Consider the following 25,149-nt stretch of genomic DNA (forward strand, 5'->3'; position numbering starts at 1 on the left):
ACTACCTCTCAAAAATGAAAAGCAAAGCTTAAAAACCCACATGAAAAGGCCTTGTTTACTGTAACAATTGGCAGGTAACACCTCAGAAAGGGAAAGGGAGAAACATAGGAGGAAAAAAAAATATCAAGTGAATGTTTGAAATGGAAAAAAATCCCTGGATATGTTTTCATAATAAGAGTAAAATGCAAACAATATTCATAAGAGAACTACAAGAACCAGAGTCAATGGAAAAATAAGTACCTGGGGTTTTTTTGGGTGGGTTGTTTTTTTATTTTGTGGCAAAAGAATATAGATCAAAATGAAATAGTGCAATTATTGTCTAGACAACCCCAGTTAAATGGCTTAGAAATGAAGGTTTAGGGGTTTTATTCCAATTTATTTTACAGTAAAGGTTGCAGCCACAGGGGCCTCCGTCGCTACCACAGACACAACACAATGGGAGGAAAGATCCAGACCACTGAAAGATGGAAGAGATGAAGTTGTTTATGATAAGGGACATGCCAAGCATTAGTGCTGAGGCAGAGAAAACAGGTAAAATAACAGCGCTGGAGCTGAGAGGAGGACAAGTCTTGTGATCGTGATGCACTGGCAGGACACTGCAGGAGGTCCTTCCGAAGCATCAGCCTGGAAACATCACACTTGCACCAAGGCTGGAGATGGAGAGGGAGATCACGAGGAAGCGACTGCTGTTACGGAGTGTAAGAGCCTGGCAGATAAAGGCACCAGTGCTAGAACCTGACACCTCCTGGTAACGGTGCAAGACAGAACTGGTCTTCCATGGTGGGCAAGGGTCCGCTCAGTGCCCAGGGCAGAGGTGATCGATGGTGCAGTGGCACTGCCCGCGGGGTCAACGGAGACTGCACCCTGGAGATGGGGGGTGAGGCGTTACACAGGTTTGGCTATCTGCACTCCATGCTGACAGTCCCAGGGACTTGCTGTTGCCAGACCATGCACCTACTTCCTCCACAGTCAGGGTAACAGAAAAACAAGGAAGAGACAACACTCAAACCATAATGACTGGACTTGTCCATACACTAATTAAATTATACTCTGGAGTATTTTTCTCCCTGAAAAGAGGAGAGATGGCTCTCAAGTCATCTAGCTGGAACAAGAATGTGCCTTAGTTTTAACCCTTATCTGCCCTTAGCAGCCAAGACGGAGGTAAGTGTCACAGACCAGTCACGCATTATAAATTTACAGAGGTGGCAGAAACAACGTCTTTCTGATTTATACGAGATGCACAGGAAATCGAAGACGATGGCAGTAAATAAGAGCAGACCAGATTACACAACCTGAAACATTACTAGGTGGAGTGATTTTGCCCTGAAAGACCCTTTTCCTTTAAGCCACTCTTTGCAAGGCAGCAGGATAACTGCATAGGGGCATTTGGATGAAAAGTCCCAGTGGAATCCCTCCGAACCCAGGCACACAGCACACACAGTTCAAAAGCCAGGCCAAGGTAAACAGAGGGTTGTACTACCTTGGCACGCACTATTCCTGCACATTCAGAAAATGGAGGATATATTCAAACCAAACAAGAAATCCTGTGCTGCTGCTTAGTCAGTCATCTGGCTCACTCTCGATGAAACATTAGAGTAATTAAAAACACACTTCCTCCCCCACAGTTTGCTAAGTGGAATGTTTACCACAAGTGTATGTTCCACAACTGCATCCTGAAGTTCTGGCTGTGAAAGCTGCTGGCATGAAGCTACAACATGTGCGAGAGCCGGGAATCCTCTCTCCTTTTGTCAGCGCCAAATGGGTACATCACAAGCAGCTCCACATAAGAACATACCAAGGCAATACCAACCTGATGTCAGTGCTGGGAATCATTTTATAGGACATTCAAGCATCCAGTTGGCTGCTCTCAGTCTCTTCATTTGGGCTGCCAGCACACACCCTGCCTTCCACTCTACCAGCCCTTTCTCCAGCCAGCTGAGACCTGCAGGCACTGCGTTACGGGAGCGAAACCACTGCTCAGCCCTGTGTTAACCAATGGCCCACGTGGGCAAGGATGTTCTCCCAAACTCTCTTTGATGCTTCACCTCCGCTTCTCCCATCAGTCCTCTTGCTTTACAAGGCAGCGACTTGGACATGCACACACGCCTTTTCGTGGTTGTACTCCCCCTTGATGTTTCCTCACCACCTGCTAAAACTTTGATTCATTTAGTGTGCAAGTAATGCTGCATGGAAAAGTTGTTTCAGTGGGGGGAAAAAACTAAAATTAAGTTGGTTACACTACTCCTGCTACGGTCCTCATTCACCTGGCCATTTAACAGGCCTGGAATGAAAGCATAACATCTCAATCGTATAGGCTAAGGTCAACCTTTGTTCCTTGGTGTTAATATTCTGTCAAAGAAACACCTGGATCGCTCTCCTTCCCTCACAAATCATCTCCTCTCATGCTTAACAAGGTACCAGCTGTCAAAGTAAAGTCTCAGCATAGCTGTTTCCTTTCCAGCTTCCAGGGAACACGCCTTAACCACAGTTTTCTCTTACTCCTACTTCTCTTAAGCTTTTCTCACATATTCCAGGCTAGAAGCACAATCCAGACAGAAGAAACCTTCCTGCTTCTTTCTCAGGCTTTATGTTAGGCATTTGGTTAATGACAGAAAAATTCATCCTTATACTATTTTAGCCTTGTTTCTGTTCAACAAATTAGAGAAGTGAGGCACCGACAGACCGATTTTCTCATTTACAGTCAAACAGGAGTTTGTTAGAGACCCAGGAATAGTGTCTGTATCTCCTGATTCCCAAGTGGACATTATAACTAGAGACATAGTTCCTCTACCAAAGGAGTTGCTACATGTCATTTTTCACTTCTGACAGCATTGTCAAAAAGAGTTCATATCCTTAAGAAGTCCTTAGTTTAGCTTGGCAACAACTAAAAACCATCAGTGTGTTGTCAACCTCCCTCTCAGCACAAATTCAAAACACAGCCTCATACTAGCTACTGTGAGAAAAGTTAATTCTGTTCCAGCCGAAACCAGCACAATAATAACTGACAAAATTAGTAGTAGTTTTGCATAGCAATGACACCTTTCACATGAGCACGCATACAGGAACTTCAAAATGTATCACTGTTGATGCACAGTTAACAGCTGAGAGACACGTTCTTGCTTTGACTGCAGAAGTGGTAGAGTCACCATCCCTGGAGGTATTCAAAAGATGTGTGGATGTGGTGCTTAGGGACAGGGTTTAGTGGTGGACTTGGCAGTGCTGGGTTAACAGTTGGGCCTGATGATCTTAAAGGTCTTTTCCAACCTATGGTGTAACCACAGAACTATATTCCGTGGTTCTATGAAACACGAGACTTAACAGGTCTCCAAGATGGAGTGGCTAACTATTCCTTCTCTGAAAAGTTGCATTTAGTGCATCACAGCGACTTGGGTTTGTATTGAAAGATTATCACTGCTTTTTACACAATTCTTCTGGATTTTTTTTCCCCTTTTGGATGCATGTGGACCAGAGGCTGTAGTCCACTGTGGTTTTTTGATTTTGGCGGTTTTGTGTTGCGGTTTTGGATGAATTTTTTTTAAACAAATACGTCTCCGTAGAAAAGGAGGAAAGGTCATTCCAAGACTTGCAGTAAGCAATTAAGAAGGATTCACCATATCATTATGAAAAAGACAGGCCACAGAAAGCCATTTGAAACCACACTGCAAAGGCAAACATTAGAAAATGCAAATCGCCTTACTTGGAAACAAGAGAGAAAGCTGCTGAACAGATTGCTGGGCAGGGAACAAGCCTGATTAAGATGTGGCCCAAAGCAGCAGGGAAATGGGCTCGGGTCACTTTCTCAAACACGGAAGTGAAGGTGTTGATGTCTGCCAGCTTGCTGCTGTAGTCCCCAGCTCCAGTGTCTAAGATGTTTCCCCCATGTAGGATCAAAATTAGCACATGAGTTTTGCAGCTCTGGTGTTGAACTCCTTCCTGTGAGAAAAACAGAGGAAGAGGGGAGGAAGCATTTTTATGGCCAGTGTTGGTAGACTTGGTGTCAGTGTTCACAAGCAGTTAGCAGTGATTTTTCTCCCACCCCCACTGTGATCTTTTTGTGACATTTACCTTCACTGCAGGTGTGTCTCCTGTGTTCCACTTAACTCAAGTGTGTCTGAACCAGGTAGAGCACACTGTGATCTGCCAAAAACCCCTTTCAGTGCAGCTGCAGGTTTCAGAGCAACAACAATTATAAACAGCTTTGTGTACATCAAAAGCTATTTTAAATATAGAGCCTGGAGAAGAATTCCAACATCCAAAGACATCCTAAGTGAATGGCTGTCTAGGTATTGTGAATGAGGCTGCTGCATTTCGTAGAAAGGTTCTAACTCAAATCATTACAGGTTCTAAAAAGACAAATTTCTCTATCACTGAACACATCCAGCAAAAGCAGATGATGACGTTATCTCAGCCTTTTGAGACTGGCAAGTTCTTATTAACATGAAAAATGGGGCTAATTTATAGAGACTTTTACTGAAAGAGTAAAAAAGTGTATCATTGCTGATATCCATAAACCTCCCAAGTACATTATGAATGTGTGAATACACGCATACACAGATAATAATCAGTGTGTTCTGTAGAATAAACAAGATGTTATCTACTTGAGACTGGAAAAACATTTAGAATGTCTCACAATTCCACTTTTTTCCTTCTTTACCCCTTAAGAGTTATGTGCACTCATAATACATTAAAAGATTAGGAGACTTTTTGGTTTTAAATCTTGACTGCCATTTTCTTCTTTGCGTTGGATCACATGATTCCCGGAGATTTCTAGTTCCTGACCAAATATGAACACACAACAAAAACTAACAGTAACATTTCTTTTATTTGTCTGAGGATTATTAATCACTAGATTGGGTGATTTACTAAGAGTCAGGTAATGTTCTGGATACTTTACTCTTAATATCTGGAATGAAAGCCACAGTCTTCAAAAGTAAACATAGAATGAGAAGAATTGCTCTGAATTCAACAAGAATGACATTAGTCAGAAAAGCTGACAAGTAAACAAACACCTTTTAGTCGGTAGTATAGTGAGGAGTAAGGGCGGAAATGTTGACATGGATGAGACAAAAAACCCAGGAATTTCAGCACCTGTATAATGTTAGCAGAGAATTTGTTGAAAAGGAGAGAATTGCAAGTTGTTCCATAAAGCTGCTACCTTTGTTCAGCTCGTGATTTTTAGTATCCAGTAGAATTCACTGTGAAGGCATTTTGCTGACCTGCCTTGTATCTACTCAAGTACTGGATCTTACAAGAATTTTTAAGGTTCCGCTTTTCCTTGCTCTAATTTACCCTTTCCCTCTCTATATGGTTCCATTCCAGTTATTCAGAAGAGAAATTTAATTCCCTTTAAAAGCTAAGAGTAGCTTCTTCCACAGCCAATGCCAGCTTGTAAATAAATGGCACTGCTGATGGGTTGGTGGAACTGAAAGCTGCAAAACAGAGGAGAAAATTCAAGCGGGTCAACATTGCTAAAGTGACTTAGAAAAAGTCTCTCAGCTGGATTTAACTGGTATCCTTCACAGCAGGACTCAGTGGGAATTAAATTAATCTGCCTCTCATCAGTAGTGAGACAAGAGGCTCAAGGGATAATCAAAGGGACATCTGAAGTCAATCAAAGACTGTCATAATTTTCAAGGGGTTGTAGGATTGAAATTCTTTAAAAATGGAAAAGTAGACATTTCTGTTGCCTGTCCTGTGTGTGGACAGAGGACCTTAATCAGTTAACTGGAAGGAACACAAATTGTTTAGATTCTTTGCTGCTTCTAAAAAACCCCAATTCTGTTACCATCAATTTCATGACTGCTACTGTATGAGCTTCACAAAACCTGCATTTCCACTGAAGGACTAAGTAGACATAGCCATTTCTCTGCAGAGAAGTGGGTCATACTTCCACTGAAGTTAACTATGCAATGTCTAAAAAGCTGTTGATGATTTTCATTGATTGCATAGGCACCTGCTGCTAAGCCACCGAACGGGTTTATAATTCCATAATACAACATGAGAGTATTTCCATACATCTACTCCTTGTAAATCAGCACAGCTTGTTTTGGGAAACAATCTCACCTCATTGTCCTCGTGTATTTCAATACTGCCTTGTGCAGGGAACCTTTGTTTTCTTAAAGAGGCTCTATATAATTCACCTGAAAAGAAGAGAGACATAATTTATCATATAAATATTTTGGTATCCACAGAGGTAAGGCACGTTTCTAGTTTCACAACAGACAGGTCTGTTCACAGGAAGCCCTGTGGACCAACAGAACAACAGACAGGGTGCCTTGCAGCCCCGCGTGCTAGAAGCTCTTCTGTTCTTAACAGCAACACTTAGAACAGGATTCAGGTCCTTATACAGAGGTGTGCAGTACCGGTACAGCTGCTGTTGGTCATCTGTGCCTTCCTGAAGCAGCCGTGGAATAGGTCACCTGAGGTTCTGCATCATCTCTGTTCATCCCATGCCGACATGCTAGATACTCTGACATGTCTTAAATGACACTAAACACCCATATAGAGGCAAGTGAATTAAGCCTTTAAAGTTCTGCAAAGACCTTCAGGATCCAGCTGTTCCACAAACCTCTCTAACTACCTGGGAAATTCCCAGAAGTAACTGCAGTGCTCCATTACCAGGATGCGAAATAGTAACAGACTATAGAGCAAAAGACAGTTTCTCCTCAAAAAATCCTTGTAACGTGAAAAATAGGAAGTGACATTGCAGAGAAACAACATGCCTTACTTCTGCACAACAGGATCGTGTGTGCAACATCCTCTGTTACAAAAACAACAACGAAGTCTCTGCGTTGCCTCTGGAGCCTGAGCAAGCAGAACCCAGCTCGCCAGCAGATGGGCTGGGCACCAACCTGCTGTCAGTGGCGAACACTCACAGTACCAGCTTTAAGACCATGAGGCTGTCCACTGTCTGGCCTTGGGAAGCAAAACTTGGGAAGCCTTCCTTTGCAAGAGAGGGGTCAAGACTGCCCTCATGACAGGCGTCCTGGAGAGGTGGTCAATGCCCCGTGCCTGGCAGTGTTTAAGAGGCACCGGGACAATGCCCTTAATAATATGCTTTAACTTTTGGTCAGCCCTGATGCAGCCAGGCAGTTGGACTAGATCACTGTAGGTCCCTTTTGACTGAAAACATTCTGTTCTATAAAACTTCTAAAGCTGGCTATGAAAAGACTTGCCCTCTGAACAAAGCTTCCCTGTCCTTGAGGGCAAAGAACATGATGATATAGCACTATCCACTTTTTTTTTTTTTTTTTTTTGCGCATAGTGTTTCTTCAATGACTCCGGAAATTTGCTACAGGAGCTTTCTGGTCTCTCCATAGTGCAGTCTTTTTTCTACAGCTGCATATGTTAGTTACCTAGGAAACTGCGGTAGGATGAAATTTGATTAGCACAGTTGTCAGCTTCATTGTCACGTCTATACATGGGGCCACTCTTCCTTACATATTAAAGGAATGTTCCATCCTCCTGTCTTTTACAGAACTTGAGAAATCTACATCAGAGGAGATGAGCAAAGTTTTGCAAAAAGCACACTGAAGCCCACTTACTCATACTTTAGCTTCTAGGGTTCTGCAATCAGATCCTAGGACACTGATTTGTCAGGTAAAGAAAGGAGACGAAGAAAAACATTCTGATTTGCTGCTGTCTCTAAGAAGTACTCTGCTGCCCATTGTGCTTCGTTTCCAAACACAAGGAAAAAAGGTGACTGTTGGTAGTCAGCATGGAACTACAAAGGTGAAACACCTGACCAACCTGAGAGCCTTCTACGATGAGATGACTGGCTTGTGGCTAAAGGGAGAGCGCATGATGTTTAGCAGGGCTTTCAACACTGTCTCTCATAACATCCTCACAGAGAAACTGAGAAAGTGTGGGATACAGAAGTGGACAGTGAGATGGATTGAAAACTGGCTGACCCGCCAGGTTTAAAGGGTTGTGATCCAGCTGGAAGGCAGGGACCAGCAGTGTACCCCAAGGGGTCACTACGGAGTCCAGTCCTGTTTAGCATCTTTATTAATGACCTAGATGATGGGACAGAGTAAGTCTTACTCTCAGTAAGCTTGAAGACAATACAGAACCGGGGTGTGTAGCTGAAACACGAGAAGCTTGTACTGCCATTCAGAAGGACCTCAACAGGCAGGAGAAATGGGTCAAAAGAAATCTCATGAAGTTCAACCAACTTCCTATAGAAGTGACTTTTTACTTAAGACAGGAAACGTACACAAGTAAACCTGAGAGGAAGACCTTGACACAGGAAACACTGTCGAGTTTATTTGTTTAGTCTGCTAGCAGTCTGTGAACCAACCCATACTGACTTAGGAACAACAAATCAGTTGCCTTTGAAACACAAACTGTAGTGATACCTAGGACCAGCAGAGATGCATTCTGCCTCATCTGTTGAATGTGCTCCTGTTGATGAGTTTTCCTACTCATTTCATGATGCTTGCTTCTTTACATTATATGTCCTCCAGAATATTTAAGATACAGACTATTAAAAGTTACAAATTAGTCATCATTTATTAAAATGTGCCAAAATGGCAAAATTGCATCCAGCACCTCAGCCTCTGCCTAAATATAACCAACCTCACACACAGAAGCAAGAGAGTCCAGAAGTACTTAGTGAGAATGATGGCATGATCAAACTATGCCAATCTCTCGTTTAAAAGAAACAACTACAAACTAAAAGCACCAGGCTGTCTTTAGGCAGCACCTTTTATTCCTATAACTCAGTGGACTTAAAGAAAACCATTAAATATTGCAACATCTCACTGAAGGGGAATTATTTCAGTTGAAGTCATGGGAGTCAGTTCTTTGGGGAGGACAAACGTGCTTTTCCCTTCTACAGGCAGTGAAGAAGTTCCACACAAGATGTGAATCCCTCCTATCTCTATGACACCTCCTCCTCCCTCTCCTGGGGGGAGAAGGAAGCTTTGAAACTCTGCATGTCAACACCAGAAATTTGGAATTTAAAACTTTAGCTGACTGCAGTGATGCAGCCTTAAAATTCTACTCATCTCACAAGGGTTAGCTGTTGTGAGAAAAACTGGGAGGCCTTCCTCCCTCCATGACATACAAGTTTCAGGAGCTAATGAGAGAGGATTGTGCTAAATAATAATACCAAAGTAGTTCACTGACAACTTTCTGGATCTAGACACATTTTCTTCTATTCCTTCCAGCATGTCAGAATAAAATAACTGCACCCCATAATGCTATAGATGACTCAGTTAACTGGGTTTTTTTTCTGGCACTCTGAGTTCACACCCTGTTTGTGGTTCCACTCCATTTGTCGTACGTTTATAGGCAGCCTGCCAGACCCTAAGAGAGCGGGCTGTAATTTTCACCTCACCCAGAGTATTGACTAAACAGGATCTGGCCAGGTTATTCCAAAAGCACTGAACTTAGTCCAAAACACAATTTGAACACCCTCTACTCTTCCGCATTAGGACTGAGAGCTGATTCTACAGCTGATTCTACCGCTATCCTTATAGCCACTAGAAATTTATTTAACCCCTGCAGCTATGTTTCTCCATGTTTAAAAGCAAGGTAATGACTGTCCTTCTGGCAGGCAAGGATTTAAAGGATTAGTCATTTAATACTTGTATAAACAAAACAATACAACAACAAAAGCCAAATCACCAGAAAACAAATCCAACAGCAACAACACACACCCGTGTACCCTGAACTTCCACCAAATCCAACTGCTTTCTGCAAGTCTCTGCAATTTAAAGCTGCTGCTAATTAGAAAATGTTGTTTCCAAAAGCCTGTCCAGAAAACTTACTCTTTTTTATGAAGGTCATCATATGAAAAAGTACCACAGAAACACTAGTTTTGTGTCAAGAGAAAGGATTACTCGGCCATGAGGCACCACTTCCTAGCGAACCAGAGTATTTGCCTCCAAGAGAATACAGAAAGAGGAAAGCCAGGACTCCTCATCACATGCTCACAAAGCCCTTTGGTTATCCATATGCTGCAACGCACCGGACAAAATACTTCTCAGACTACCTCTGAAAACCTTTGTCTAAAGATACACATTTAGAAAGCGGAGAGAGTGGTTTACTTTTCCCCTAACGCCTCAAATGCCAGGTTGCAGGAGAGCTCCCTGCTTCACACACACAAACATGTCATAGATAACTGGACACTAGGATTCTAGGCATTGTTTTAATCACAATTTCTAGTCTATTGTTGAAGTGGCCCTCTATCATAAAATCGTGCTTCTTTCAAACCTGCTTTCCACTTTGGCTAAGAAAGAAAAAGGCACGATACCAACTTGCAGTATTAGAGATGACAGAAACAAGGCACAGATCAGCCTGGGGAAGCACAGAAGGTATTTTTCTTCACACATACCAGTGCATACAGTTCAGTCGCCTTCTAAACGCTGCTACAGCCCGCAGCAGTACGGTTAGAATGTATGCTGTCCTGTTGTGAAAATGTGCATCTACAAGAACAGTTTTAACACAAAAAGAATAAGGAGATCTAAAAAGAAAAAGGGAGCAAAGCAAAGAAACAGCAAACAAAAAAAAAAAAAAGGCAAAGGGGAGCCCGGTGGCTTTTGGCTGATTTGCAGCACAGTCAGGAATTTCAACGGACTGGTGTTCAGCACCGTGCTTCCTGAAGGAACAACCTCGTCTGAATTCAGTGGGGAGGCAGGGGACTGCGTGTCACGCCTGTGATATGTGTAAGGCGGTCAACACATGTCTATTTCAAGAGATTCACTGATCATATACTTCAGAAGATAATCAGATTTTGGGTGTACATGGGTTCAGCTTGATTGTTTGGGTCAAATACCTAAGACCTGAATAACTTGGTGACCTTCCCTGTCATGATGACAATATCAAGGGTAAGGCTATTCAGCAGCTAAAGCTCTGGAGGAGACAGAATCAGGCATCCTGACCTACTAGAGAAAATGACAGAAATTTAATTAGGCACTGAAATGAAACTGATTACAGAGAAATTACGTAGTTTACTATTTACTGGAAGGGATTTAATGAGGTAAAATAATAACATGCTTTTGCTGGACAGAACCTCTCTCATGACATTATCAACGTTTTACCGATTTTTCCAGCTGTCTTGATTCATACCATCATTATACCAATTTATGCTAATTGTATCATTATGTAAAATACAGGTAACAAAAACGGTACTCAAATCCCATACAGAGTCAGAAACCAGTGGGTTGTAATAGCTTACATTGGAACAGCTAGTGATGCAGCCAGGAAAGGTCAGGGAGGAGTAAGATCTAAAACTTTCTGTTCATTTGTCTTGTTTTTAAATTAACCTGCAAACGCACCAGCTACAGAGTCCACTAAGCTCCTCAAACTCGGCACAAGGTGAGAAGACACAAGAGAACATGCTGAAATCTCATTCCTCAAGAAGGTCAGCTCTGCAGGCATCCCAACCGATCAGCAGTGGGTAGGTGGCAGTAGCGGTGAGCTCCAGCTGCTCTCCTCATGCCCACCTTCACAAAAGCAACCAGGTCTTCAAACACACGGGGAGCTTTCAAAACCCAGCCCTTGTTTTAATGCTTTCCTGAGAGCAAAAACCACTTGAAAACCTCAATCTAGACAACAGCTGCTGAGCCACCCTATGCAGCTGTGGCTCCTATTACCGAGCAGAGTGAATTCCTCATGCGACTCAGTGAACTTGATCTAATATGACCCCATGGGTTTCCTGCAGGTTGCAAGTCAGAATACAAATTCCTAGTATCCTTTTTCCCAAATGCTTCCTCAGCCCAGGCCGCGTGGCAGGATATAAAAGTCACAATCAGTTGTTCTGCTTTTGAGGTATAATGACCTCCCTCTAAAAAGGTAAATAATCTTGGCTCTGCAGACAGGAGCATCTTTTCTGGAGCTAGTCTGACGCAGTAGAATTAACACACCTATCACAAAACTTCACGCCTCCCACTCCCCCTGCAAAACACTGCGCGCCAGAGAAGAGAGTTGAACGGAAAAGTTTCAGCAGAAAGTTTCAGAACAGCACACTGAATGCAAGGGACAGTAATTATGCCATCTCTTCCTCAGGCGCAGCTTCTCCCGAATCTCTGGCTTACGCATTTACGTAATTGCACCAACTGAAGTGAGTACAGGAAAGCAGCACTGGCATTCTGCTCTAAGCAACAGCCTCCGAGACAGCTCTGGGCAGCTCAGCTGAGCAGTATAAGCACAAGGCTGGATAACTCAGCATTGTGGAACAGCAACAGCTGAAATACGGAAAGGGGAAGGGGCACTTTCATTACAGTAACAAAATAACTGTTCAATTTTCCCTTTTCTCCCCAGGGAAATTTCTTGACATTTTAATGTAAGATCTGCTCAGGAGTTGTAATCTGGGCTCTGACAAATGCCTTTCATAACTTTCTACAGGTCTGTACAGGTCAGCAATCGAAGTATCAGGGATGGAAAGAACAAAATCAGTGCTGTTACATTCCAACTGCAGCAGGTCAAATGAAAAAAATATGTTTGTCATTATCTTCTGGGGGGAGAGTCAGCAGAGAGAGAGGCTAAAGCCTTTGAGAATGAGTAAACCCTCTCAACCCAATCTGAAAACTGAAAATGGAAAATCCCATGTCTGTATGGAAATCTGAAACGAAATAGCATCCTGGAGACACACCCTGTAATCTGGGGCTAACTCAGAGAACCTGGAATACCAGGTAACCTTAATTAAAAGAGGTGGCCATGTAAGTACTGTGAATTATTTGATTAGGCTGAGATCACAGTAGGTGCTCAACTCTCACATGGAAATGGTGACTTCATTATTAAACAAGCTATGTCAATGTGAAATTTAAAAGTTCCATCTTTTGCGAGATCAGCAGTTGATACCCTTTAAAACATAAGGCTGCATTATAAAACCCAGCAGGAACTATTGAGCATTTTTGTCAGGACAGCCCCTGGATCATGTATGAGCTCACTGAGAACTCCCTAAGTAGTTAAACGGCCCTTAGCAATAGGTGGTACCGGAACAAATTAAAGTGAAGGATGTGAGTGAAAACAGAAATGGTCACCCGTAGCTGACCAGATGCTGAATTATAAGGCAGCCAGCTCGCTCACACTTCTAAAATGCAACAACATTACGAAGATTATGCTGCTAGCAATCTAGCAGTCTATATCCAGGAAGTGTGGCTACCCTCCAAGCCAACTGATTGATGACTGAAAGAAGAGATTTACCAAGTATTTCTGGAATCAGAAACATTCACTGCTACCACCGATACCAATTAGCCAGCATCTCTGGCAGGGATCGTTTAGGACTTGAATCCCCACTGGAATGGGTGTATGTTGTATACGTTGCACATGTTCACCAGCGACTCGGAGGTGCCACGCCAGCTGTGTGTCCACAGCCGTGCCCAAAATAACTCATTGCCCAAAGAGTCTCTTCATATGGAGCACATCAGATCTCAAGATCAGCCATCAACATGAGAGGAGAGCCAGGTGAAAGCAAAAGTTCAGACAGTGATTCAACACCCCAAATCAGCCATGAAAAGCATCAGTTCAATTCATGTCAAAAAAACCCAAAAAAGTAAGTACCATGAATCTAGGAGAAAAGAATTTGCACGATCGTTCCCAAACTCCAGAGAACATGAGGTATAGTTCAAACATGTACTAAGTATCAAGCCAGGTCCTCTTTTTTTTTTTTACTTTCAGACCATTTCAAACTTCCTTAATATTTTGCCATGTTAATTAGGGAGGAAGTTATAATAAAAACAAGAGAACTTGCTTTAGGTACAAAGCATAAGGTGATGACATTCCCCAAAGAAAACTGTTATTTCCATTATCGCACTCCCATGATAATGATGCCATTTCTTGCCATCTGCTGTGCTATTACTAGCCTTTTATAATGACAAATCCATCATGAGAAATATGTTCACAGGAAGGCTGTAACATATGCTTTCTATTAACAAATGACAAAGAATATTGTAATACACTGCAGATGTAGTTTTGCAAACTGCACTGTTTAGAGGAAAATAATGGCATGCATCACTGAGCCCAATCCTGTTCTGGGAGCCACAACGTGAGACAGTGCCTGTGTTACCTTCCAGACTGCTTTTCCCCTGAATGAGGCTTACACACACACTACCAGATCTTGTACACGACCACTATGGAACACTGGAGTAGAAGCAACACACAGGGTCTAGCTGAGGATCGAGACTCCAACCGCTCCTCAGCTCCTGTGCTCAGACCAGGCCAGATGAGCTGGTCAAAGCATGCCTTCCAAAGCCAAAGGGGTTGGCACAGAGTGACAACACGTGTTTATGAACACAGTTGCAGGAATAGCGAACCGACGTTTCACTGTGAACTCAGTGAGGGCAACCTCCAATTGCTCCCAGAGAGAACTGTGATGAAAGAGAACACCCTCATTAACACCACCCATTTCTGTAAGGCAATTTCCTCTTTTCAGCAAGCAGTGCAAAAGCACAAGAAGATCAACAGCACAGTGACACGTGGATACACTCCTCAAAGTGAGGCACCAGCAGCAAAGGAACCCTAGCAATGCCAGGCATGGCACTACTTTTCATTCCTACAGCACTCAACCTTTAACAGCAGCACCTCTCGCACCTCTTCAAGCAGAAATGGGAGAAGGAAACCCAGAGTATAAACCAACGAAGGCTTCTATGGTCAAAGTCAAGCAACGTTGTACTGTCCTGTATGAGCTATCATGTATACCAGCAGCTTCACCCTCTTAATACTCCACCTCTGCCACTCTAGTCAATGCTATAGCTATAAGGCACTATCTAATGTGTTAAATAATGTACAGGCACTTCCTTCGTACGTTTTCAGAATCCACAATAAATACCTTTAAAACATAGCTCAAAAGAATCCTGGTCCCTGCACACCCATCTCCCTTCTCAACATAACACAACAGCAGACCTGTGCTGGTTAATGTTTCTATTCTATTCTATTATTATTTCAAGTTGCTGAACAGCCTTGGTACAAAGAAAAACGAGAACAACTTCAACTCACGTTGTTTTTCCTGTAGAAAGCCAGATGAGCAAAATGCAGACTCTTCACCTGCAACAGGAGAAAACCACAATGTGAAACAGGATTGCTTCACATGACCATCAGGCTCTTCACTTTTCCTACTGCACTGCAGTAAATGTTTTCCAACTGACCACTGTGTCGATTTCTAAAACTCCCATTGGCTTCAGTGGGAATAGCTCTGCATAGGACACACTTGAAAACTGCTCTAATCGATTACTCAAAATGGTTAGTCGGCAAGACAGATTGTATTCTTCATTTCATGAAGGGCATCATAAGCAATGAAACTGTAGCTAAGAATCTATTAGATTACCTGTAGTATTAGCCACTGAATCCCTAAATAACTAAGAATTAGTATAACTCATCTAGCAACACAAACCGGATTCTTATTCCAAATGTTTAATTAGCAGTGTTTTAAAGAATGTCTCTGTCTTTCCATCCCCTCCCACAGTCCACCTGTCCAAGGAAAGATGTAAGTATAAAGGGATTTTCTCAGATCTAAATACAAAACTAAAATACAGAGACCCAAGGAGAGGGGATCAGAAGGGCCTTTCATTTAGTTTGTGCGTATGAAGGCCTCCTTCAGCACTCAGGCCATTTCTGCCAGAGGAGATGTGTGTAACTCCTTTGACGGATGCAGCAGGACAGAATAAGAATTCTGCCACAATTCTCCTTCTTCAGGTGCTTCAGATGCCACTTGGGCTTTTAAAGGGAATAAAAAAAAAAGAAATTAAGTGACAGGCTCTTCAATACACAGCGTGGAAATCTGCTTTTCACCATTCTTTGTGTTGAAACTGCAAGCAAAGAGACCACCTCCGTACCTGACTTTTGAGGAAGGAAAATGATTAGAATTAACCACTTTCTAGACTCTTTCATTTTCAGATCCTCCCCAGGGCAATTTCCAGACGGTTGTTCTGCTGGAGTGCTTGGGTCACAACTGTTACCTGCTTTCAGCCTATTATGGAAGTATTATCTGCAACAACTCACAGGGAGACTAAGCGTTGAGGCGAAGCAGCCACCAGTCAGTGCCTCAGGAAGAACCTGTGAAGCTTGCAGGAATGAGAGAGCTAAAAGTAAAAACAAGGCCTACACATCAAGAACACAGACCAGCCTTCTGAAGGGCTTGTATGAACAATTCTACGAATCACAGGATGACTGGAAAATGAGTTTCATAAGAAAACTCCTTCCCGGGACAGCCTTAAATGGCTGAGCAAACTCTCTATCTCAAAAGAACAGCTCTTGATGGAAAGTGAAGCCACTTTCATGATGGAATTTAAGTCCATTTTTATTTGGCAGGTTTCAAAACTGGGTATTTTAAAGCTTTACTAACAAATTTTAACCGTGAATACATTTTTAACATCTAGATTTAGATATGCATTACTGTGCCTGTCCCACAGTTTCCACTGTTTAAGAGGTCAGAGAAAAAAAATTAGCTAAAACAGGAAGGCAAAACAAAAACAGCAGAAAGGAAACACTTGTTTTCAGATGCTAAGGAGAATATAAAAGTCAATAAATTCTAGATCTGCCCTGAGGAGATCTGGAGGAGGGCAGTGAGAGATCATGCCTGTTTGCTAGTTTCTTTTCTCGGAAAAGCTGCCATCACATTCATGTCACTGCCCTGTGCAGGATACGGTGAAAGACACCCTGCAGGCACAGCACGCACCGTTACAGAGCAAGTGCAGCAAGGAGATGTGACAGGGGGACACATACTCCCCAAGGTTTGAGTGCCGAGGTTCCGGTAGGGATAGAGTTAAATTTCTTCCGAGTTGCTTGTATGGTGCTGTTTTGGATTTGTGATGAAACAAGTACTGACAATGTTTTTCAGCCACAGGTTGCTAGACGCCGTTTCTGTTCTCATTTCCTCCTCCACGTGAATGAGATGTTCTCCAGCTTCAGGAGACGCCGCAGCACGGACTACAGTGCAAGTCTAAAGGCCCCCGCAACCACATCATGTTTCTTTCCACACAGTCATCCCTCAAGAGGTTCCAGGAATATGAATGTAGACTGAAATGCAGGCCTGGCATATTTTAAATTACCCTTCTGAAGACATTTACGCTGATATAATGGGAAAAACTTGGGGAAAAAAGAACCTTGATGGGAAAACGTGATGCCTGATTAACCACTTGAGGGCATTCTACTTCATCTGTGCAACTATGGTCCCTGAAAACTAGACTCCTAAAGGGCTGAGATGTTATTCCTACTTGTCTGATAGAGGACTGTCTGTGAAGACAGCTTAGTTTATGAGGAGTCTCTCCAAACTCAAATAACTTGATCAAAAGAAATCATGCTAATGAAATTAAGGCAGTAGGAACTCTGCTCTAAAGGAGTATTAACTGCTCTCGTCAGAGGGGTCCAGGTATTTTCATCACACAGTAAGTTCCACAGAATCTGCAAAAAATTGCCACTTCTATCACCTGAAATTAAAAGATGATCTGCAGCTACTCCAGCTGCATACTATCAGCTATTCCAATGCTACAAAAAGTATTAGCGAGCAGATTTTTGGGCAGTGTTGAAATCAGAATAGAATCCACCTTACTTTCCCACAAAGGACTGGTAACATCAGTAGAAATAAACATACCTATGCCCAGAGAAAGTAAGTGCAGGTAAAAACAAGACCCATGAGGTGACCTGCAGTGTCATGCTCTGGTGCAGTCATTACAGATCCATGTATCTGTGCAGATCCGTGCTCCTGAGATGTCAGCGGGCATTTTGTACAATTCTTATCTCGTTTTGCTCTCCCCTGGGATTACGTTGCTAATGGGATCAGCATCAGAGGACAGCACAACAGAACTGGGTTGCATGCCTCCGTAGCAGTGAGGTATCAGGGGGATCCTTCTTCCCCACACATCAGTCTTGCACATTAGCCACTGGAGTCCCGGCAGGCTTTATGGTACACGTGACTTTCTCTCTTCTCATCATCGGAATTCACGTAACAACATAACCATACCACTGGAACAAACAACGTTCATGCTCCACTTCAGAGCGTGTCTTTTGCCCCAGCAAGAATACTGAGACATTTAACTTCTGAACAGAAAAATCTGTTTGTTTGCTTTTTTTAATGCCAAGGCAAAGGTAATACTGGTGTAAGCACAATTATATCAAACTTGGGCAAGTAGGGGGAGAGGAAAGGAGGTAATATACCTACAGATGGTATGACCCTCTAAATGGGAATGGCAGCCAGGGAAACTCTAGGCCTGGAGAAGCTGATGCAAGAACACATGCTGACTGCAGCATGTGGACAGGATCTTTATACAGGTCGAAAATGGAAAAGGGAATCTGTAGAGGGACTGCAAGGAAAACAACACTCTCTGCAGCAGGACTCAGTACTCAGTTAAAAAAATACCTTAGTGGCTAGTTTAAGCTTCCTCCATTTTGGATGCATTTGCTGCGCTGTGTTCTAGAACACAGAGCATCACGGGATTAAATGAGGGCAGTTGCAGAACACTGGTAACCTGCCCTAGTATGAACTGCACCACGGATGATTTGCAGAAATCCAATTCACTGCTTCTCTCTAAAACCTGCTGCTACAAGTACATCTGTTCTTTAGACGAGCCATCTGATGTGTTTTGGAATGCTGTTGCATATTCTAGTTTCCATCCTTCCCTTCTACTGTCCAAATTTTCTGTTTGCCATTCTTCACGTTATTAGGCAGTGGCAGATGCTATTGCACTAAATTTAATAGCAGCATAAACACTACCATCAGCTATACACCAACACCCCCTAATTAATTCTATGACTCTGGGAGGACAGGACAAGGATGGGGGGATCGCATGACACTGGAGGGAAGGAAGGCAGCAGTTGGATTACACACAACATTCACTGTGGACCACATGAAGCAACACAGCCTCCAGAGGAGAGAAACACTAGTACGAGGTAAACATTGCTATCCTAAAAGCACTCATGAGGGTGTTGAGACCTCTATGTTATATTGAGCGTTCTGATCATTGCGTCAGCGAGATGCATGGCAGGTGTAGCACAGGAGACTGAATTGGCGAGCCAGATTAAAATGAGACAAGATGAAGAGCTCCCCAGTCTTGCACAGAAACACTAGTTTTGTGTAGGAGTGTAATGGATCCAACTCAACACAGCTCGTAACTTCAGCTACTAAGGGTTAGTATCCACATCACAACAGGCAAGTATCGTAACAAAAGATCTAAACCATTCAATGCAAAAAATTAACCAGTCAGGTTTAAGCAGATGTCAGGGTTTAACTAAGGCTAATTCACAGCCAAGTTGGCGTATCTGCAATATTTTCTTACTCTCTTGACCTAATCATCAAATCTAACTTAAAAAAAAAACCCAAAACACCCACCCCAAAACACATTAAGAATGCAAAATTCAACAAAACAATTAAGACCCGCATATAATTAGGTTGAAAAGAAATTAGTTGATTCCATCTCTACAGGTTTTATACACAGGAAATAATCAAGAAGGAAATATATATAGTTCACATTATTATACAAGGAAATTATACAAATACACAAATTATACAAGGAAAGAAAGCAAAAGAGGGGGGAAAAAAAAAATCTAATCTTGCCTGAAAAAAATTACCTTAAAAATCAAATTAACAGCTGCCTTCCTGCCACACTTTGCCATTAACTCAAGAGCTGACTGCTGGCAGTTCTCCCTGCCCAAGGTGTACTTAACCACTGCATGGGGAGATGCAGGCCCTGCTTCACTCCTAACCAAACACCATACGTACAGATTTAAACACTCTATGAGCTTTATTATTGACTTAAACGGAGATGAATTTTATTTTACCAGAAACAATAGATGGTTTCCGGACTACATCATCTTTCTCCTGCAAAAATAGGATGCAGCTAAACGCTCCTCTTCCACTCAGGATTTATATCTACTCCGCAACAACCCAGTTGAAAGTTTGATAAAGACAAATCTCTGGAAGTTGATGAATTACTTCCCTCTCATGTTAATGTTTCTCCATAATATGTGACTTAATGGATGGAAAGATAAAGCAATATTGTTCCACAGCCAAATTAAGAACTGCTTATGCCCTATTTAGTAATAAAACTGTAATTACTATCTCTACCTTCACCACGGGGTGAGATTAGGGTAAATTTTTGTGCCAGCTGTCAGGGTGTCCTACCTTTCCGTCCAGTGTTGTCTTACTCTGTGCTGCATTATGTTAGTCTAACCAGAGATTCAAGAGGTCTGAAACAAGGACAAAGGCATTTTCCTAAGTGCTTAATGCTCTTGAATGCCCAATACAATTTAAGGGAGCTGAGCTCAGTGCAGTTTGAAAAGCTAGCCCTTATGAACAGCCCACTCAAAACCAAACCAAACTTTCTCAATACAGAAGAAGAATCACTAAGTCTTTATAGCAGCCCGGTGCACACAAAGCAACAGAGAAGATGACTTCCAAGTAGTGCAACAAAAGCGACAGGGCTTTGGAAATGCCATGGCAGCACCAAACACACGGGTCCCCAGCGTACTACTGTGGAAGGAGCCAGTGACTGACCATGCTGCCCATGCAGTAAGTCTCGCTAAAAGCTACTAGGACAGATTCTGCTCTTTGTTTGACTGCTCTAAGTCCGGTTTCTGTAGCAGGGGAACTCTACAGTAGTCTTTGCAAAGGGTCAAAAGGTACTTGCAACAAAAGCTGCTGCAACTGAGATGACTGCTGCACATTTTCTGGGAGCATAAACACGCTGTCGTAATCCTTGATTCAATTAGTGTGAACTGCAATAGTAAACTGGACAATGCTCTTAGTCATGTCGTTTCGTTTTAGGCAGCCCTGCGAGGAGCAGGGAGTTGGACTTGATCCCTATGGGTCCCTTCCAACTTGAGATATTCTATGAATTAGCTTACTCCACAGATGTATATTAATCTTAACCAAACACTTTATTCTAGTGTTCCAGTTTGTTCAGTGACTGGTGGACATTATGGCAGGAAAACAGAGATAGCAGGTGAGGGAATCAACAGGAACTTGCCCCAGTCATCTCAGAAATGCACTGCTTCACATATAAAACAGGCGTTTTTTTCCCCTATGCTAAATAAAAAAGATGAGATCCAAGAGATATGATATCAAAGAGTTTAAAAATTCACTCAGTGATGTACTTAATGTACTTAAAATCTCAAGAAATATTTTTCTAAAGGAGAGTTACAAAGAATAGCTGGAGAGGTGGGAAGTCATAGCACACACCGTGAATTCCACTAAATTTTACTGTCTACCATTCATAAGCCACAGCCTTTAGAGAACAATTCTTTCTAAGTTTTAAGGTGAGAAGCACAGAATTTGTCATGTTTAAACAAATCAGTAAGAATTGCAGAGATCAGTCCTAGGTGGTGCAAAAAGGGCAGGAATCGAAGGTTTCCATCCACAGACCTAACACAACTTGCCCAACAGCAGCACCTCCCAGCTCCAAAACACTATCTTGTCATGGGCTGGATATGAAGAATAAAAGTTTAATCTCAATCAACAATTCAAGCAAGTCCCAGAAAGAGAGGGTTATTGTGTCAGCACTGTTTTCCAGCCAGGCAATCAATGCATTAAAAGATGAAAAGATCCGAGTAACCTGGTCTTGTGCAATGGGACCAAGAAAGGCCTCTCACTCACCTGATATGAAAACTCCCAGTTGTGAAAGCTGATCACGTCCATCTATTTTGCTGGTTACCAGTAAATCAACCCATCAGTCTGTATGTGTGGCATATGAAGCACAGGAAAAGTGAATTTCACAGGCATTTTACAGTCAGTTATGTTTTAAACAACTAACAATGAAATTGCATTTCGTCAATTGCCTACCTGAGAATTCATCCTCATTGAAGCATTTTAATTCAATTAGCTGGATTTGCAGAGTAAAATAGTAGCATACTGCTGACAAAATTGACTAATGGCTCTTAAAATTTAATTAGGGGGTATTAAATCAATCGTCATCCTTTGTGGCAAGCTGTATTACAGAAATTACACTGTTATTTGCTTGCTTGCTAGTTTATATTCTATAAAAATACCACTAATGTCAGGTTTTGGGGTGTGGGGTTTTTCTTTACTTCTTTCTTTCCTCGTCCTCCAAATCTCTGTATTGCAGAAATAAGGTTACAAGCCCAGGGAATGCAGCAGAATTTTAGAATGTCTTCTTGGCTTCAGGCATGAGAAGCACATTGACAATTCCAATCCTACCAATTTAAGGATGCTGTGATTGGGGAACTAAAGATGATTGCCTTATGCCTGTTGTACAAATGAAATTTCAAAACAAAGAAACAGTCAAGGTTCACTGGGGGTTTTGCCTGTTTCACTTTTTGTGCGTGTGTGCATTTGTGAGGGCGTTTAATGTTTACATTTTGGAAAACGCAAATGTATTAAAACCAGAACTCTCCACAGAAATGTGACTTTTTTTTTTTCCCATAAAGAGACAAACTCACTGCAAAACAACCAACAGAGAAGTGTTTATGCAACCCTTCTAAAAGAAGCCCAAGTTCAAGCTCCTGCTACAAATCTGGCAGAACTGGAATTTAAACCGTCTTATGGAAAAGTTAAGTAATTGTATTGGGTTTACATTACAAGGTCTTGGTAGCAGCAGGCTACAGGGGTGACTTCCGTGAGAAGACAAAAGTAGCTGTCCCCATGCCCAACAGACCCAGTTCCAGCTGGCTCCAAGGCAGACCCAAGACCGCCCAATGCTGAGCCCATCAGCGATGCTGGTAGTGCCTCTGTGATAATATATTTAGGAAGGGATAAAAAGCACTGTGCAGGAGCTGTGAGAGAAGTGAGAAAATGTGAGAGAAACAACTCAGCAGACACCAAAGTCGGTGAAGAAGGAGGAGGACAAAGTATGTGTCTCAGTATGTTGAGTATGAGCTGCATAGAAGCCCAGCGTCAGAAGAGATGAAAGAAAAGAATGAAGAAGTCCTGACTGCCTAGGACACAAATCTACTCTTCACCAAGAGTAGGCACATTAATTTCACTTAAGTTGGACCAACCTTAAAGCAGAGGAGCTTCAGGCATCTGAACAAGAATGAAACAAATCAAACAAAAGTTAATAGGCGATTAAAACCATTGCACTTCAGCAAGGACTGCTTAAAAACACACGCACGCAAAATCAGTTGTCACAAGACGTAAGTATTAGTCATTCTAGTTTTCATCAACTTTTCAGTCAGACTGTTTTAAAAGGCAGCAGCGCATTTAGTGCATTCTTGCTAGTGAAAAAATAGCATTTTGTGAGGTATTCCAAGTACTAACTCTTCAGTTAGAAAACAAGGGTCTCATTATTAATAGAGTAGCCACTATTCAGTTATGATCCATTTTCCTTTTACTGCAATTAATGACAAATAATGTCTGTCAGGATCACAAGTGTTTCATCAGTAAGGAGCCAAGTTTTGTTCTGCCTTGTGTGCAATACTATGCACTTTACTGGGACTCCATGCAGTAACCAAGCACAGAATTTGGCTCTTAACAGACGAGCTAGGGGTTGTCTAGGGAATAGAAGTCAACACGATGATGCTGTTGTAACCACGGCTTTAAATACACCCCTTCTCAAGCACAGTGTGACCATCCCTCCCCAGCTTCAACGAGAGCCACACCTATCAAAGCAGATTTACCTCCACCACAAGATGAGAGTCTAGACTCCGCAGATCCTGAAGTCCATCAGCTCCTTGCTGGAACATCCAGCTAAGAGCCAGTCAGTGTCAAATAGCATTAATTATTTGGGGCTGGACAGGGAGCGTGGGGCCATGGCAGGGAGGGAAGTGTAAATTGGCAGTGAGAATACTTCTCCACTTGTTTCTTAAAGGTCACAATATGACCTCAGATGGTGGTAACTGTTGGCACTCATGCATTTTAACTGATGTGCTGGATGCTCAGTTCTCTGTATCACTTGGCCAGGGCTCAGACCTGGCTAAATCCCTTAAGGAAACATTACAGCCATCGTCATCAGAGCCTGCAGCAAATGTGCATAAGGAAGCAGACACTTCCATGCATCTCCAATAAATTCTTTATGAACCAGAAAAGCAATAACACTTGACTGCTTTCCAAATGAGCTCTTAATCATCATCTGTTACTTAAAACACTGGAGGTCAACATACGTCCTGTCATACAACATGGTCATTAGAGAGATAAAGCCAGACAGATCTATTTTTTGCTTTTTGCACTGAGGTCAAGGTCCCTTCATTTGTCTTAAGTAATTTCATAGCTTTACTGCAATATAACTTGGAGAAGGTTCAGAGCAAGAAGAGTCACCTATTGCCGTTTTAATGAGCCTACAAACTCTGTCCCCAAGGGTATTTGCTCTCAGATATTAAGTACATCTTCTGGGGAAAGCCAGAAATCACGTGCTTCTGAGAACTCAAGAGGTGTGCAAGAATAGACAGTCAATAGAATCAGAAATGGCGCACAGCGATTTTCGGATACAATCCATCACATCTTACAAAGATATATATTCCTTTTCCTAGGAAGAAATAATGGCCAACCAAGAACATGCCAACATTACCCTACAACTACACCACAAATTCACATCACTGCAAATATCCTGCCACTGTCATTTTAATACATAATCCAACCTAGACCATTTCCACCTTCCTACTCACACATCCACCGATCTTTCTGGAGATGATCTTCACTTCTCTCTAAATTTCTAAGAGAAGCTTTCAAAGCAAACATCTATTTGCAGAAAAGAAAGATGCACAAACACGTTCCATTCGCTGCCAGATAGACCTTCCTTCAGGAACTCCCACCAGCACTACAGACAAGTCAGTTTTACATGTTCATGCTGTTCTTGCTGGCTTTTCTTGAGGTAGAGACACAATCAGCAGTTAGAGGGTAGCAGAGAGCTCAGCAAATCAAAAATCCCTACCAATTAACTGCAACACGTAGTGACAGTGACTGCACTGAGACAGCAGTACCTCAACATTAAAGCCATTCAGAGGCTTGATCAAAACTCTTGTTTGTTTGTTTCTCCATACAAAATTTGGATAAAATAAACAGTAAATAAGAAATGATCAAAAGACCACTCCATTTCAACACTGCTGCCTTTCCCATCCTGCCACGATCAGTCAGTCCTGGTTGGAGTATTGTGCTATACAAGAAGTAGCAGGAAGAGCGCAGCCTGCAGCGGAAGGCGCGCTGCTGTGGTCATGGAGAGGATGCACACCTCTGCACATCAGCTCGACGGCTTGTGCTATCGTTACGCAAGTACCTTGGCCATTGGAAATTTCCCACAACTGTACCAAGGTCAACTACAG

General features: G+C 42.4%; 1 protein-coding gene across 1 annotated transcript in view; it reads right to left on the reverse strand.

The window, feature by feature from the left end:
* PITPNM3 (PITPNM family member 3) overlaps positions 1-25,149 on the reverse strand; it is a 79,502-nt gene that overhangs the window by 33,863 nt on the left and 20,490 nt on the right. The window contains exons 3-5 of the mRNA XM_010146528.1: positions 14,944-14,991; positions 6,064-6,140; positions 3,698-3,933 (exon numbers count right to left, since the gene is read on the reverse strand). Coding sequence (XP_010144830.1) covers positions 3,698-3,933; positions 6,064-6,140; positions 14,944-14,991 — 361 coding nt within the window. The remainder of the gene's footprint in view (positions 1-3,697; positions 3,934-6,063; positions 6,141-14,943; positions 14,992-25,149) is intronic.

Source organism: Eurypyga helias, unplaced genomic scaffold (genome assembly GCF_000690775.1).
Source record: "Eurypyga helias isolate BGI_N326 unplaced genomic scaffold, ASM69077v1 scaffold31492, whole genome shotgun sequence".
Taxonomy (NCBI): domain Eukaryota; kingdom Metazoa; phylum Chordata; class Aves; order Eurypygiformes; family Eurypygidae; genus Eurypyga; species Eurypyga helias.